This window comes from Gorilla gorilla, chromosome 19 (genome assembly GCF_029281585.2).
Source record: "Gorilla gorilla gorilla isolate KB3781 chromosome 19, NHGRI_mGorGor1-v2.1_pri, whole genome shotgun sequence".
Classification (NCBI taxonomy): domain Eukaryota; kingdom Metazoa; phylum Chordata; class Mammalia; order Primates; family Hominidae; genus Gorilla; species Gorilla gorilla.
Window position 1 is genome coordinate 55,693,523 of NC_073243.2, and position 16,465 is coordinate 55,709,987.

A 16,465-nucleotide genomic window follows, 5' to 3' on the forward strand; every position below is an offset into this window, starting at 1 on the left:
ACTGCGCTGTGTTCAATAGTGTCCCCCTAAAATCTACATGGAACCTTTGACTGTGACCTTTTTTGGAAACAGGGTCTCTGAATATGTAATTAGTTAAGGTAAGGTCATTCTAGGTTAGGGTGGGCCCTAAATCTAGGACAACAGGTGTCCTTAAGAGAAGACACAGAGACAGACACACAGGGAGAATGCCACGTGAGGAGGGAGGCACGGACTGAGGTGATACAGCTGCAGAGCAAGGAAAACCAAGGGCTGCTGGCAACCACCAGAAGCTGGAGAGGCATGGGAGGGGTCTCTCCTAGAGCCTCTGAAGGGAGCATGGCACTGCCACACTGTCCTTCCAGACTTCTCGTCTCTAGAACTCTAAGAGAATCCATTTCTGTTGTTGTAAGTCACCCAGTCTGTAGGAATTTGTTACAGCAGCCACAGGAAACTAATACAATAGCTGATAATTAATGCTGAAAAATATTTTTCAGCATCATCAGCTATTGTATTAATAACATAGTTACTCCATGTTACACACGAGGAAACAGAGGTTAAGAAGTGTGTGGCCCAAGGTTACACAGTGAAGCTGGCAGGAACTCAAACCCATCCGGTTTTAGCCCATGCCAACAACCACACTGCTGTCATACCCACTCCTGCATAGAATTAAGACAATGTATCGCTTCTGAATTTTCTAGTGGAAAAAAAAAAAGGACATATATAAAATGCTTGGAATACTGCCTATCACGTAGTAAGTACTCAATAAAGAGTAGCCACACCCACTCCCCTAACCTGCTTGTCATCCAAGTCAAGGGTCAGCAAACATTTTCTTTAAGGGCCAGACAGTAAGCATTTTAGGCTTTGCAGGTCAAGAGGGAAAATTGAGGTTATTATGTAGGGACTTATACAACCATTAAACACAGAATCATTTAAAAATACAAAAACCATTCTTAGCTCAAGCACTGTAACAAACAGGCGCCTGGGTGAATCTGGCCCGTGGGCTGTAGTCTGCAGACCCCGCTCCAGGCCATCTCCAGGCATCTCTGTTGGTGACCCAGAGACTCTAATCTGCAGGCCATTTTGTACTTCTCCCTATCCCTTACCCCACTCTGCAGGCAAGCAGCCCCTTCTGTGTTCTCCTCCCACCGCCATGGACACTGCCCCCAATAAGATGTTATCACGTCTTGTCTGAATTACTGAATTACTCTCCATTTCACTTAACCCCCAACCACGTTCTACACCTGCCACCAGGACCTGTCCATCTTAAGTGCAGGCCTGACCATGTCGGCACCCCATTTGATCTTCCCTGTTTCCGCTATCACCTCCAACAGCAGCTGTAAACCCAGCAGCACATCAAAAGCATGCGAGGAGTTTTTCAAAGAACACCAATGTCTAGGCAGCACAGACATTCCGATTCACATCCAGGGTGGGGCCCCATTTTCTGCTGTATCCCCTCAGCGGCTGGTTCTGAGAGGCAGCCAAGACAGATCCCATATGGTTCGGCCCAGAATGCCCTTCCCCGACTCTGCCGGCTTGGCAAACTTCCACTTGTTTTCAAAACTCTTCTTAGACTGAGACTGGCAGAAGCCACCTCTGAACCTTCCTATCCACTGCCCATAATTACTCCTCCTTCTGTCCTACTTCACATCATGGTGCATGTCCACGACTGTGTGTCACACGGTACAGTGACAGCTCCTCACTTCAGTTCCCTTCACTGACCTGAGCACTGGGTACCTTGCTTATCAATTACTGCATGCTTATCAAACCTATCCTAAAGCATTTCAAGATCAGGAGTGCGCTTTCAACCTACACTCCTCCAAAAGTCACACTGTGACCATGTTTCAAAGGGGGAATTCAAATGCTGCCCACTCAAGCCTCTAACACAAACTGACAATTCCTCTCTATCCCCTGGACTCCCATGCACTGTCTTATTTGCAGTACTAAGTTAAATCTACCATTTATTTCAGTCCTCTGTGCACACATTCTACCTCTCTCAAGAAACTGAGTGGGCCTTCCATGAGGGCAAGTACCTACTGCTCTACACATGAGCTCAGTGCTCCGTGTGTATCCAAGTCAAGCAACAAGGTGAATGTATTCTCTGGATCTTGTGCTCTGAATTAAGCAAACGAGACCCCAGTAAAAATGTTATAACTAAAACTTACTAATGAGGAAAATGTGTGTGTGTGTGTGTGTGTATGTGCGTGTATGCATGCGTAAGTTTAAACACCAAGAATCAATATAAAGTGAAATCATGAGGTATACAATATTAATTCTCTGGCACTTTAAGCATTTTCAAACTTCCCCTCTCCTCCCCAATGAATTATGGAAAGTCATTTCATAAACACATAACTCTAAGACTTTTAAATCACTCACATGTTAATGACTTCATCCATAAAATACATCTAGATTCTATCTTTATTTCCTGTACAGTTTTAGACTGTTATCCATCATCATATAAATGGAAAAACAAAAACATCTTATAAATCTATTTCAAGATCAACCAAGTAGCTACTGAGTACCTACTTCATTAATTCAGCAAGCATTCATTAAGTACTTGCTATGCATGTATAAAACAGTAGTTAACAGCTACACAACACAGGAACATAAAAACATAACCCACACACTAATAACTGAGCACCGCATAGACAATTATTCACAAAAGGACTACAATCCAAGGGGGATACTCCAAGGAAGGGGACTAGACCTGAAGCTAGAAAGTGCTTGTGTTGGGGTGGGGAGACATGGAGCAGAATGCATGAGCCTGATCTACCTAAAAGGAGAAAACTCAAGTCCTGACTGCTGCTCCCCACCCCTGTTCTGACAATTCTTATTGTAGGCCAGGCCAAAATTGCAGTCACCCTTGATGACTCCTCTTTCTCTTGCATGTCACATCCTTCACAATCCCATCCCTCAGGAAAACTTATTGATTCTACCTCCAAAATATAGCTGGAGGGGGACCCCCCACCGGCTCCCCGACCACCACCTCTGTTGTCTCCACTCCGGTCCAGGCCACCAGCATCTCTCACCTGGATTACTGGAGTATTTCCTACTAGCTCCCTGCTTCCATCCACCTTTGACTGCCGCACACCATTCTATTCTCATTGCTCCGGACTAAGTCTGTTAATATGTCCAGTTGGATGTCATACCTTGGCTCAAAATCCTATAATTGCTTCCATCTGACTCAGGCTTTCATTCCAAGTCCTAACAGTGACCTGCAAAGCCTTGCAAATCTGACTTTCCATGACCTCATCTCCTAGGATCCTCTTAACTTCAACCACCTGGCCTTGCTGTTCCTCAACCTGCCTGGCACATGCCCACCCCAGGGCCTTACTTTAGCTAAACCCTCTGCCTGAAAAGCTCTCCCCCGAGATACCTGCTTGGACGACTCTCCTGACTCCAGAGTGATTCAGGTCTCCGCTTAAATCTCACTTTCTCAATGAGACCTACTTTGAGCACTCTTACTAGTACTTCATCCTGCCTCCCATGCCCTCTTTCCCTGCTCTACTGTTTTCTCCTAGCATGTACCAAACTCCAACATACATCAAAACTTACCTCCTGTGTTTGTTTTTCATTGAGTGTCTCCACCCTGCTAGACTGCAAGCTCCACAAGGGTGGGGATCTTTGTTTTGGCCACTGATGCAACACTAGCATCTTGAATAGTGCCTGGACGATGATGGGTACATACGTATTTGTTGAATAAAATCTAGTTTATCTTTTAGAGGGTCCTATGAATAAATCTAATGATTTTATCTCCCCTTCCTTCACTGTCCCCTTACCTGCTAAATAACAATTTATTTAGCAGAAGATGAAAGTCAAATCACAGTGACAGATAAGTCATAAGAAAAGGTACAGAAATGACAAGTGAACTAAAACTCATTCAAATTAAAGTTTAATCAAGCTATAAGATCAATATCAGAGGCTGGGCACGGTGGCTCACACCTGTAATCCCAGCACTTTGGAAGGCCAAGGTGGGTAGATTGCTTGAGGTCAGGAGGTCAAGACCAGCCTGGCCAATATAGTGAAACCCTGTCTCTACTAAAAAAAATAAAAAAGTTAGCCAAGCATGGTGGCACATGCCTGTAATCCCAGTTACTCGGGCAGCTGAGGCAGGAGAATCATTTGAACTCACGAGGCAGAGGCTGCAGTGAGCTGATATCGCATCACTGCACTGCAGCCTAGGTGACAGAGCAAGACTCCATCTTAAAAAAACTGTCATAATTTATCTCTTTGGTAGTCCTATTAATTTGGGTCAGAGAGAAGTTGCTCCAGCTGTCTACCATACCACAGCTTCAGAACACCGGGAACCCTCACCAGGCAGCAGCAGGCCAGGTATTAATCACTTTCACATTCGAAGTTCCTAGTGAGGTAAGCCTGCAATGCGTCTTTGCTGATCTGAACTAAACGTGCATAAATGTTCTTTCACATCAACTGATAAGGGCTTTTCATGCTCCCATAAAACAGTCACATAAGCAGACAGAGAACACTGTTAAAATCAGCCTGAAACAATGTCTAAAAGTTTCCTGGATACTTAAGACTACTCTTATTTTTTTAAAAAAGTCAACTAACAAAATGGTACCTAGGAAATAATGAACCTCACTTTTACAGATGAGGAAACTGAAGCTCAGAAACATTAAGTGATTTGCACCAGAACACGTGATTTGGGTTAGAGGGGAGCCAGCAGGAGACAGTTTACATACACTCTTCAATGTGAACAACAACAAACGATTGACTCCAAACAACATCTACATTTATCCCAGTTACCATTACTTCCGGTGTGCAATACAGGGCAAACTGATTAAAGCAGATATTTAATTGCTAGACTGAAGACTCCTTGAGCTTTTGTACTTTTGCCTACAGTTTGGGTGGCAATAGGTTGCCAGGAGGGATGATAAGATTACTGGAATTGTCCTTCAAAGGAGAGTGCCCTTAATATATATTTTTTTTTTTTAAAGAGACAAGGTCTCACTGTGTTGCTCTGGCTGGATTTGAACTCCTGGGCTCAAGTGATTCTCCTCCCTCAGCCTCTCAAGTAGCTGGTATTAAAGGCATGTGCCACCATGCCTGGTTGTCATCTCCTTTTAAATTCACCCATCTATTTTTCAAAAATAAACATTTAGTGACTAGCTACTATGAACTATAACATTTAATTCTCATGCTGACCTTGTGAGGAAGTGCCCCCACTTGGCCAAAGATAACTGAGCGTTACGCAGGTTAAAATAGCTTGTCCAAAACTCCTCCATGCCCACACACTGGCCCTCCAGAGCCCATGCTGGTCCCGATAGGCCAGCTCCCACTGCGATGAGGCTCTGCACCCACGGCTTCTTGGCTTGGCATGCCGCCCCTTCACTGGCACAGCTTCCTCAGCAGACCCAGCCCAGTCCCATCCCCTTGGTGCAACTCCTCGGGCAGACTGGCCCATCCACCAGGCTCTTAGAATCCTGGCACAAGGAACTGCCGAGGCTGGCTGACCTGTCTCTATAGCTAGTCAAATAACTCACTGAAGACCAGAGGCCTACCCAGCCCTCCTGCAGACACCGGCAGAGCGGCCAGATTCTCGTCTGTGTTGTATAAATATGAGATATGATACACGTCTGCCTTCCGGATATAATCTTGTCAAACAGAGCTCAGCATTACTCTGCCACTTTATAATCCTTTAGTTAATGATACAGAGCTTCAAAAATATATGGCAAATTAAATCTAACTTGATATTTAAACTTTGATTTAAAAATACATGGGGCAATACAATAATAGTTTTTTATTCAGCCTAAAGAGAAGGAACATATTAAATAGTTCAAGGGAAGTGTTTGTAAGTGAATCACAGAACTTCTCACTTGTTTGGGTTCTGGCATCATGCTTAGAAGTCCTAAGATGGCCAGACAGGACAACATTTCTGAACAAGGAAACCTCATAGGCTCCCTGAGTTACTGGGAGGAGGGTGGGAGTGCAGGTTCTCTGCCTCCCTTCGGTCCCACTGTGGTCGGCGTGACTCTGAAGGCTATGTGGCTCAAAAAAGAAGTCTGAGAAACCCCTGACGGGGTGGTATGAGCGGTGCCCACACCCAGTTTCGTGCCCAAGACTGTCCTTGGGCAGTCACATTTATATTTTAACCAAGGAACTGAGTCATGTATTTCGAAAGCACCAACAGTCACCTTATTTTCACTAAGAAAACACAAACTGGGGCAAAGGGTAAGCCCCAGACCTGTTCTCCTTTTAGAGACATGAGGTCTTTTTAGAGAACAGCTGGGGGTAAATGCAGGGGAGAGGAGAAATGGGTTCAACTAAAGATGGAGTGAAAACAAAAAGAATGAACAGCCTCAATTTCTAGCCCGGAGGTTTCAAAAATAAAGATGAATTTGCAAACAGCCCCAACTTCTTAGAGCTTTTCTCTGTATTCCTGGCACCACCCTTTCAGGGCTATTTTTAGCTACAGGAGAATGGGGAGCAGACAGGGAAGGGTCTCCGTGTGGCCCAGCCTTACCTTGTGTGCCCTGCTGGGACTCCGGCTATCTTTAATTAATGTCTGAAGGACATCAGGCCAACTCTACTAGTGGTAAAAGGAAGCACAATGGTGGAATTCTACACAGCAAGACTGATAGGCCCACTACTGGTATACCATTCCTGAGGTCCTGGGGCTTTTATTGAAAAAAGGCTCCATCTGGAACATTTAGAGAGCAATGAAGTAGAGTCTGTATATTTAAGAGTACAGAAAACAGGACTGCCTATTTACTTATCTAGTCCTGCCTCCCTGCTTCACACAGCCCAAACCGACAAATCAATTTAACACTATTTTACACCTTTTCTCTAGAAGAAAGACATTTCACTTAAAGGAACTCCCTCTAGCCATTTTTATTTAGTCCAAATTCCTAAACAAGGATGAAACCGGTATTTCTCATAATCTTTTACAGTCTTCCTTTTAGCAATAGTCCCAAGAGGTAAACCTAAAGCTTTTAAACCTCAACTTGCTGCCACCTAGATTTAGCTTTATTAAATATTAGAGATTGATCATATCTTTGGAAACAAAACTGAATATGCCAAGAAACTAATAATAAAATATATTCCTCAGTACTACCCAAATTCATCAACATCAACACTATAAAGGTATACTGCAGACAGGCATGATAAAGAGGGAGAAGATAAAATGCTATCACTTAAGAAAAAAAAAATCAAGACCACAGGGGTTACATGTCGGTGACAAACATCTACACACTGCCTAGTCAGGGATTGATGAGCTACCTATGAACAAAGAACTTAAAGGACTCCGGTTAGGTCAAAGCAAAACACAAATAAAATTCCAATAGATTCTGAATTCCCATCTAATGTACCGCAGACTACAGCAAACTACCGTCTTTCTTCGTTCAACTCCATTAACCTAAATAGTTAGACTCCATCTGTTGATGGAAAAAAATCAAAATTCCAGAATTCTCTTTTGGCTGAAGGAAGTATATCGCTTTCTTCACTTTTGCAGAAAGTACGTACACTAAAACCATTATTAGTTTAAAGAATGGGTTCAGTATTTAGTATAGTCAGGAAAATTTCAGCCCACCAACATTTGAGAGTATTTGAGTTTTCCACCCTCATTTTGCAGCTGGGTTCTCACCAGGATGGCCTCAGACATCTGTCCTGGAACCAATGTGTTTTCTGAATGGGACACAAAGGCACACTGCAAGAGATGCTCACACTACTGAAATGTCACTCAGGTTGAGTGCTTGGGAAATTCAGCAAAGAAGAATCTAGCAGGACTTGCTTCCCCCTTCCCAGTTTTTATTAATTAAGCCTATATGGGAAGGAGGAGGTGCAATGAGATGACCAAGTAAAAATAAAGCTACCAGGAAAGTATATTAAAATATAATAATTTGCTGGAGAAACTTACGATGGGGTTGATAGTTAAACTGCAGCCAGCAGTTTAACACAGTGCTGTCCAATAGAACTTTCAGCACTGATGGAAAAGTTCTATCATTTCTGTTGACCAATATTCAGTTCCTTAGTCACATTAGCCATATTTTAAGTGTGTAACAGTTGGGGTTGGGGAGGTGACGGAATTGAGATGCTCTTTACAACCACAAGTCCTGAATACGCTCAGAAAGCTTTTATCCTGGCTTATGATGTTTGTCTCATCTATACTCCTAAAAATGGCCTACACTAGCATCCTTGATAAACACTGGTTATAGGCAAATGCTTTTAGCCTTATGTATCGCACACTGTCACTTTAAATGGTAGTACTTTCTAAAGATGTGTCATCTAGGGACACAGGTTCACTGTACATTACACGCCAAGGTTACAGCAGAAACAAACTATACTGAGTATCAACTGCTGTTCTTTCCAAAGTTCCTAGAGATTATGTTTAGTGCTCTTGAATCTGTTAAGCCACATAAAATGATACTGGTTTTAATGAAGGAAGTTTTTCAAATCCCAAGTGACTAGAGACAAATCCAGTTCTATAATTTAAAAAAGATAAACTAGGCTGGGCGTGGTGGTTCACGCTTGTAATCCCAGCACTTTGGGAGGCTAAGCTGGAAGGATTGCTTGAGCCCAAGAGTTAGAGACAAGCCTGGGCAACATAGCAAGACACCTGTCTCTACAAAATAAATAAAGACGTAAACAAGCTATATATTTTTTGTTTTGGACACAGGGTCTTGCTCTGTCACCCAAGCTGGAGGGCAATGGTTCAATTATGCCTCACTGCAACCTCAAATTAACTCCTAGCCTCAAGCAATCCTCCAGCCTCAGCCTCCCTAGTAGCTAGGACTATAGGTATGAGCCACCATGCCACGCTAACTTCTTTATTTTTTGTAGACACGGGAGTCTCCCTGTGTTGCCCAGGCTGGTCTCGAACTCCTGGCCTTAAGGCAATCCTCCTGCCTCGACCTCCCAAAATGCTGGGATTACAGGCGTGACCCTGGCCATAACCAGATGGTTTAATAGACTAAGTAGACCATTGCTGTAAACTCAAAATAGATATTAGAACACACACCATACCTTTTCTAATATATAATTTCAAAAGCAGGCCATTTGACAAAGGCTGAGTGCATGGTGTGATTGACAGTGAATGAACTGATGCCAACCTAAAGTAGACAGACACCAGCGGCCCAGCACACATGTCCAAGTGTCTGTACTTGGTTCCATCCTTTCAACTGTTCACCAGTAATTTGCACAAACTCACAGAAATGTGTAAAAGGGCAGCCAGCATAGGTCCAGAATGATGTAACACAATGGAATTTAAATGCTAAATCCCTCCATTAAAGGCTCACAAAGGCAGTTCCACCAACACCAGTCAAAAAAGTCAAAGATTCATAACAATTTATGTTTTAAAAAAAGGCATAGGTAATGTAAATACAGGTTTAATACAGGCCAACAGCAATATGATTGCACAAAAAGCGAATTCAATATTAGACTGCATTTACAAATCACAAATTGCCAAGAAAGTTACTACTCTCTACTAAAATTAGTACTGATGTCCAGGGTACTCCCTTTCAGCGGCAGCAACAAGACTGAAAACGTTTGATCATTCTCCCAGCAAGCCCCTTCCCCCATAGGAGTCAGAAGACCAGTCACGCATTTGGAAGAGGAAGGAGAGAAGCAGAGAGGAAGGAAGCGAGACTGCTGTCTCCAAATGTCTGAAGGCGGTCCCAGGGAACAGAAAGACAATCAAGGGAGGCAAACTTCAGTTCAATACAAGAAAAGACATGCCAGAGATCAGGGTTGCTCATAAACGGACTGGCCCACCAGAAAGGCAGTGAGCACTTCATCAGTAAAGGCCAGACCCGCTCAGGAAAACAGGGACAGTAGGTTTCCCTGCTCAGGAGTAGGTTTCCCTGCCCAGCCGCCCCTACACTGGACTTTCACAGGCAAGACTGCCTCCCTAACTCCCACACCTCCCCATTCTCTCAATCAAGGCATTATATGAGAATGCACATTAGTAAGAAATGTTAAGACAAGCACTACTGCTATATATATTTTTTAATTTGCAAATTCTGGTGCTTTAGCAAAGGTCAGAGACACTAACAACTATTAATAACTCATGAACTCTGATAGTTGGACAGCTAACTCACTGGGATACCAGCAACGCTGCTCTCAGATCCAATACTCAGATTATATTCATTCTATGTAGTTTCCCTAAACAATTGTCCTAAACAACGTTCTCAATTTCAGTACATTAATAGATTTCAAACTCAAAATGAGTACGCTTTTCCTGAAATTACTTCACTTCGTAAAGGTTGCAGGCAAGAATTCTTTGCAGGAAGTTCTTAAACTCAGAGAATTGATCTTAATTCCTCTACCAAAGCAGAGATTGAGAGGTGTGGAAAGGTGAAAGCAGATTTCTATTTACAGACATCCGTTCTTCTCCATTATTTCCTCACTTTTTGAAACTCACCACTAAGTGACAGCGCAGTGTTCAAACAGATACCTAACATGGTTTAGGTCCCCTTCTAATTCTACCCTCGTCTCAAGATTACAGATTTGAGCAGCTCATTACTCAACTATTCAAACTCTAAAATGATAGCACTGTCATCAAAGGTACTCTTTGAACCTTCGAGAAAGAGTACTCATTCCCTAATGCAAGATACTCGAGGAGGAAGCTGCCTGTCGAGCAATCCAACTTACACTCTAGGGAAAAGACCCAGGCGTCCACGTCTCTGCTCGCTTCCTCACCTGTAGAATATGAGTCTGAAACCCACAGTGGTACTGCTGTCAAAGTCGCCCCTTTCAGCCTGCACAATACACTCCATATCACCTGCTCTAAGGGCCAGGCTTTACCTTTCTGAACGTGGATGATGTCCGGGAAGTTAGCCAGATGCCCCTGATACAGCGCTAATAGGTCCATGACGGGATCCAAGTCCTGCCTGGGCTGCTCCGCGAAGAGCTCGCCAATGGCGTCATAGGCATCTCCGGTGAAGGCGATAGCCTGGTTCAGGCCCACCGAGAAGGCCTGCTGGTCCAGCTCAAAGGCCTGGCTGAGGCCGCGGAAGGACTGGCCCACCTTCTGATACTCCTTTTTGAAGCCGGTCACCTGCTTGCGCGCGAACTCGTTGGCCGTGTGGTTGAGCTGCAGCGCGCTGTCGTCCATCTTCTTGGTGAAGCACTTGAAGCCGTCGATCTTGCTCTCCACCTCCTGTAGGTCAAGGGCAGCGGCGGGGGGCGTGCTAAGGGTCAGGAAGAAGTTGGCGCCCACCATCTCGTCCTTCTCGGCCTTCCTCTTGCCCTGCTTCCAGGCTTTCTCGTCGGTGCTGCTGGGGCACGTCAGGAAGTGCTGGAAGACGTCGCACTGCGCCAGCACTGGGTGGCTGGCCATGTGGTTCATCCACCAGATCAGGCCCTTCCTGCGCTTAGAGATGAAGTCCTCCTCGAAGCGGCCGGTGGCCTGCTTCTCGGGCAGGTGGGGCACGGAGATGACCGGGAACTTCTCCGCCAGGCGCGCGTACAGCCAGTCGAAGTGCTTGTAGCGCCGATGCACCGGCACCTGCGTGTGCGTGGGCACCAGCTTGTAGGAGATGTAGCTCTTCATGCCCTTGAACTTGGTCTGCTTGGTGGGGTCGTCGATGGTGCACTGGAACGGGTAGGGGTTCTCCTGCCACTCGGGGCCGTAGGGCCCCAGCACCACGCACAGCTTGTCCCCGTCCTTCACGAAGCCTGACGCCTCCCCCAGCACGAAGGCCTCCCCGCCGGACTTGACGAAGGTGGAGAAGCGATTGAGGTTACGGCTCACGGTGGCCGAGCTCTTGGCCCCCGACGGGTGGTGCTGCGGGGGGACCGAGCCGCCGCGGGAGCCCAGGGACAGGTCGGAGCGCGTGGACAGGCGGTAGCGGCCGGCTGCGCCCACACCCGCCGAAGACGAGCCGTCGAGGTCCGGGTATGCTCCGCTGCCCAGAGCGCCCGGCTCGTCCGCCACCGTGGAGCTGTCGTCCCACTCGTCGTCCCAGTCATCATCGCTGCCTTGGCTGGCCTGGTAGCCGCCGTAGAGCTGCTGAGGCGACGGCTGCAGGGCGCCCCCGCCGTACGGGAAGCCCGCGCCGGGCGGCTGGAAGGTGCTCGGAGGCGGCGCCTGCTGTGGCTGCAGCAGCGGCTGGAAGCCGTCAGGCGGCGGCTTGAAGGAGGCGGGGGGCGCGACGGGCAGAGGCTCGAAGCCCCCGGGGGGCACATTGGCGTAGCGGGCCGGGGCGCCCGGGCCGCCGTCTCCCGCCGGGCCAGGCTCGGGGGCGCGGATCACCTGCACATAGGAGGCCGGGAAGAGGCCGCGGTCGCCGCGGCTGTTGACCCCCTCGAGCCAGCCCTCGATGTCCTGCTCGCTGCACAGGCTCAGCACCTCGTGCTCCCGCAGCGAGATCTCGCCTGGGTTCTCCGACCTGAAGTCGTACAGCGCCCGGGCGCGCAGCGCCATGGTCCCGGCGCCCCGACTGGCGGTCCCGACTCCCGGCGTCCCGAGCCGAGGCCCACCTGAGGGGCCCGCGGTGCTGCTCGAGCCCCGGCGCGCGGACTGGAGCCCCGAAGACGGCAAACCCACGCTGCCCGGACCCGCCGGTCGCGCCCTCCGCGCGGCTCCGCTCGCAGCGCCTCCACTTCGCAGCGCCGACTGCCGCGCTGGGCCGCCGCAGCCGCCGCCGGTCGGGGGCGGGGCCCGCGGCCTCCCACGTCTCCAGCTGCGCTAATCCACGGCCGAGAGCCCCTTGCCAGGCGAGAGCAAGCGATGGCCGAACCGCCGAGCCCACCGCCCGCCTCGGCTTTGCGGCGGCCACTGCCCTCTAGTGGCCGGTGCCGCGAAGCCGGGCGCCGTAGTGAGCGCGGCTGAAGGAGGTTTCTACTCCGAAGTGAATTATCTGAGATTTCTTTAGGCTTTTAAGTTAAACATTCTCTAGAAAGTAAGTTAGCATTTGCATGCCTGATAAACGTTCCCACTCTGAGCGCTCAGTGAATGCTCCTAGAATGGCTTAACCCACTCATGTAATAAAGCATTTTGCAATGCGAATTAGTGATTGCACTAAGAAAACAGGATGCCTCTGCGGAGGAGCTGTTCACCTACGGAGCAGGCTCCCTTCCCTCTTCTGCTCAAGGAGAGGAGATAGGCAAGAACAAACTAAGGGCCAGGGAAGGTGCTGTGATTGACAAAATTGGAAGCAAAGGATCATGTAGAGAGGGAGGAGCTGGAGAGTTTCCACTACAATAAATGCGCACACATTTATTACATGCATGTGTCGCCTATCCTCCCATAGATATATGTAGTGCGGTGAATCAGAGCTCAAACTTCGGAGCCAGGCTTCTGAATTTCAATCTGTGTTCTGACACTACCTAGCTGTATGACCTGGAACAAGGCACTTATATCGTACCTACCTCCGGGGATTGTTGTGGGGATTCCATCATAAAGTAATCCCTGTTTTACAGATGAGGAAAGTGAAACAATATCTGGCAGGGTAAGCAGATTTGAAGGGTTTGTTGCTGCTTTTGCTGCTGTTACTGTTATTTGGGAAGCCAGGCAAAATCCCTGGCCTCTTTCACAAAGGGAATAGGGGTACTAAACTCACAATTGCAGGGTACATGCACCAGGAAGCGTCCCAATATTCACATTGCCACTCCTAGTAAGAGGTCAGTGACCATCCATCCATCTGTTGTCTCTATGTCTCACTATATTTATATTATTTTTAAGATAAATAGAACAAAAATCACTTCCTGAAATAATCAGCTCCAATCTATCGTTGCCTTGTTTCCTATCTTCCTTTCCTTCAGTGTATAATTTGCCCAAAGCTTTTTCTCTTAATCCCCTCTTATTAAGTCTAGCCTAATTATTCCTTTGAAGACACTTCTAATTGAGGTTCTGCATTCATGTGTCATTAATTTCAGCCTGTCCTCTGACCCTTTTCAAGGAAATCTGGGAAACGGGCCAGAAGAGTGTACAATTATTCTAAGGGCTGTGGTATTGTAAGCATCTTGCACAAAAACACAAACCCACTATACCAGAATCACTCCCACAGTGTTTATCCTAATGCAAAACCTTAATTCAATTCAGTAAGCATATTCTAAATTACATTTTTAGCTGAAAATTCTGGGTTTTGACTATTCTCACAGTAAGCAACAGGGCTCACTGAATTTCAATGCCAACATTTCATGTGGTCAGAAACATGAAGTCCACATTAACTAAACCTCTGGAATATGACTCATTTTACTTCTGAAAAGCTAACCTAGAATATGTAAGATAAATAAATTTAGTTTCGCCCCTTCTATTCGTTTAGTAGTTACTTTTTAGATTAGAGTTAAGTACAGTAACTTTGGGCTTATTTCAGGTGTGAAAATTCCAGTTTAAGGTGATGGTTTTTTACAGTCTGGTTGAGCTACTCTGCAGAAATGGTGGTTGAGGAATTATTGGGTGTCCAAGGTTGTTTGTAGCACTGGGGCATGGGCGTCTGTCTGCAGGTGCTTACTTTGTAGGAGTCCAGTGGGAGGCCTCTGTGCTTGCCGCGCATCAGGCTTCCAGAAGGATGAGGACAGGCTGTCATGATGTTTGGCCCTATGGCCACTAGTGGCAGGAAAACTCCTACCTCTAGAGGGTCTTAGATATATAGAAAATTGTGCTCCAGTATTAACAACCTATAACCGTTCACTCAGGGAAATAGATACAGTAACACATTTTGTAAAGATTTCTCTAGAAAATGGAGCATATTATTCACAGTTTAGTTTACACAATCATTATAACCACCCATATGCTTCTGTAAAGTTTTTACAGGACACTAAATGACCCCAAACAATTGCATTTTCTTACTTCCTCCCTTGGCCTGAGAGGCCTTAGATGGCCTGGCCTTGGCTATCTATCCAACCCCCTTTTCCACTGAAAGAAGCCACAGTGGTTGCTTTGCTATTTTTGGGACAAGTCAAGCACGTTTCTCGCTGATGTTTTGCCTTCGCTTTTCTCTCTCCCTGGAGCCCTCTTCCCCGGGAGATCCACCATGCCACATCATCGCTTCATTCGGTCAGAACCATGGGGCTTTCCATCCCTCCTTTCTTCTCCTTCCTTGGAGATACCGGAAGACAGAGGGAGCCTGGGTCCCTGAGTCACCGACCCCAATCATACTTTGTGAGAGAAAAATCCTTTGTCCGACTAAGCCACAGAAATTTCAGAGATTGCTGAGGCAGCTGGTACTAATTATGCTAATATAATCTCCCTCCCTCCCTCCCATCCCCTGTCCATCCCACAGTCTCACTTTTCTTTTTAGCACCTATGACCTAAGATAAACACGTCTATACATTAACTGCCTCCCCTATTACAACATAAACCTTTTCAGGGCAATGAGGTCTTCTGAGCACTGAGGATATAGCAACGAACAAAACAGACATGTTAGGCAACCAGTTAGTATTTGTTAGATGAATGAAAGAATGTCCACTTACATCCTCCCTAGATGAAGTCAGCTCTCTCCAGTAGCTCTTATTGTGTCTGGGTCAGCTTGCCTGGTGCCCTCTGCCACCCAGCTGTAACTAAATGTTTCTAAGGCAGCTACGTAACACTCCTCTTTAAATCAACAACATTAAAGGTAACACAACCACCCAGAACACCCTGCAAATTTTCAGATTGTTAGAAATTTCACTATTACAGAGTGGGTCATTATTAAAATTAACGCTATATTTTACTTGAAAACACTCATGTAATGCATCAAGCATTACACAAATATGTACATATGATTTTAGATGCACTTACACCTTTCCTGTGTTATTTCCTGCCATATTTTCACACCAACTCATCCACGCATGGAGCAGATATTGCCATCCCCACTATCCAAGATCAGGACAGCCAACTGCAGAGAGGGTCGTCTGCTGAGGTCAGGTGACTGGGGAATGACCCAGCAGCTACTCAGCTGTCCTGAGAACTTCGGTTCACTGTGTCACAGGTCTGCACTCTGCTGGCGCCTCAAAACTACTACTATTATTAAATAGCATCCAGACCCAGCACAGTGGTTCACACCTACATATATATGTTTTATGTATATAAAAATTTATATATATAATTTTTTATTATTTATATGTTATATATATTATATATATAATTTATATATAATATATATTAAAATTTCTATATAATATATAAATTTATATATCATATAATATATTTATATATTATATAAATTTATATAATATAAAAGTTTATATATTATATATAAATATATATAATATATAAATTTATATATAAATAAAAATTATATAGGTATACATTTTATACATATATGTGTGTATATGTGTATATACACACATATGCACACACGTGTATATGTAATATTGTTTTATACATTTATATATTTTATATATTATAAATAAAGTAAAATGAAGAGCATCAGCCATTTACTAGAAGGTTTGTAGCTAGGCTTAATAGAAAGCCTGGCTCAAGCCTGCACTCCCAGCACTTTGGGAGGCCAAGGTGAGTGAATCACTTGAGGTCAGGAGTTCGAGAACAGCCTGGCCAACATGGCAAAACCCTGCCTCTACTAAAAATACAAAAAAATTAGCCATGCAT

The 16,465-nt window shown here is 45.7% G+C and overlaps 1 protein-coding gene across 7 annotated transcripts in view; it reads right to left on the bottom strand.

Moving 5' to 3' along the window:
- The window catches only part of SNX18 (sorting nexin 18), a 129,611-nt gene extending 117,004 nt beyond the window's left edge, over positions 1 to 12,607 (bottom strand). For 4 of the 7 annotated variants that reach the window (XR_010131769.1, XR_010131767.1, XR_010131768.1 and 1 more), the window contains exon 1: positions 10,735 to 12,605. Coding sequence is in view for 4 of the 7 variants with exons in the window: in XM_055367886.2 (XP_055223861.1) it covers positions 10,735 to 12,355 (1,621 nt within the window). In the remaining 3 variants the exon portion in view is untranslated. Of the gene's footprint in view, positions 1 to 10,581 lie in introns of all 7 variants that reach the window. The other 3 variants (XM_055367885.2, XM_055367884.2, XM_004065258.5) reach the window with 3 other exon arrangements.
- Positions 12,608 to 16,465: the final 3,858 nt, after the last annotated feature.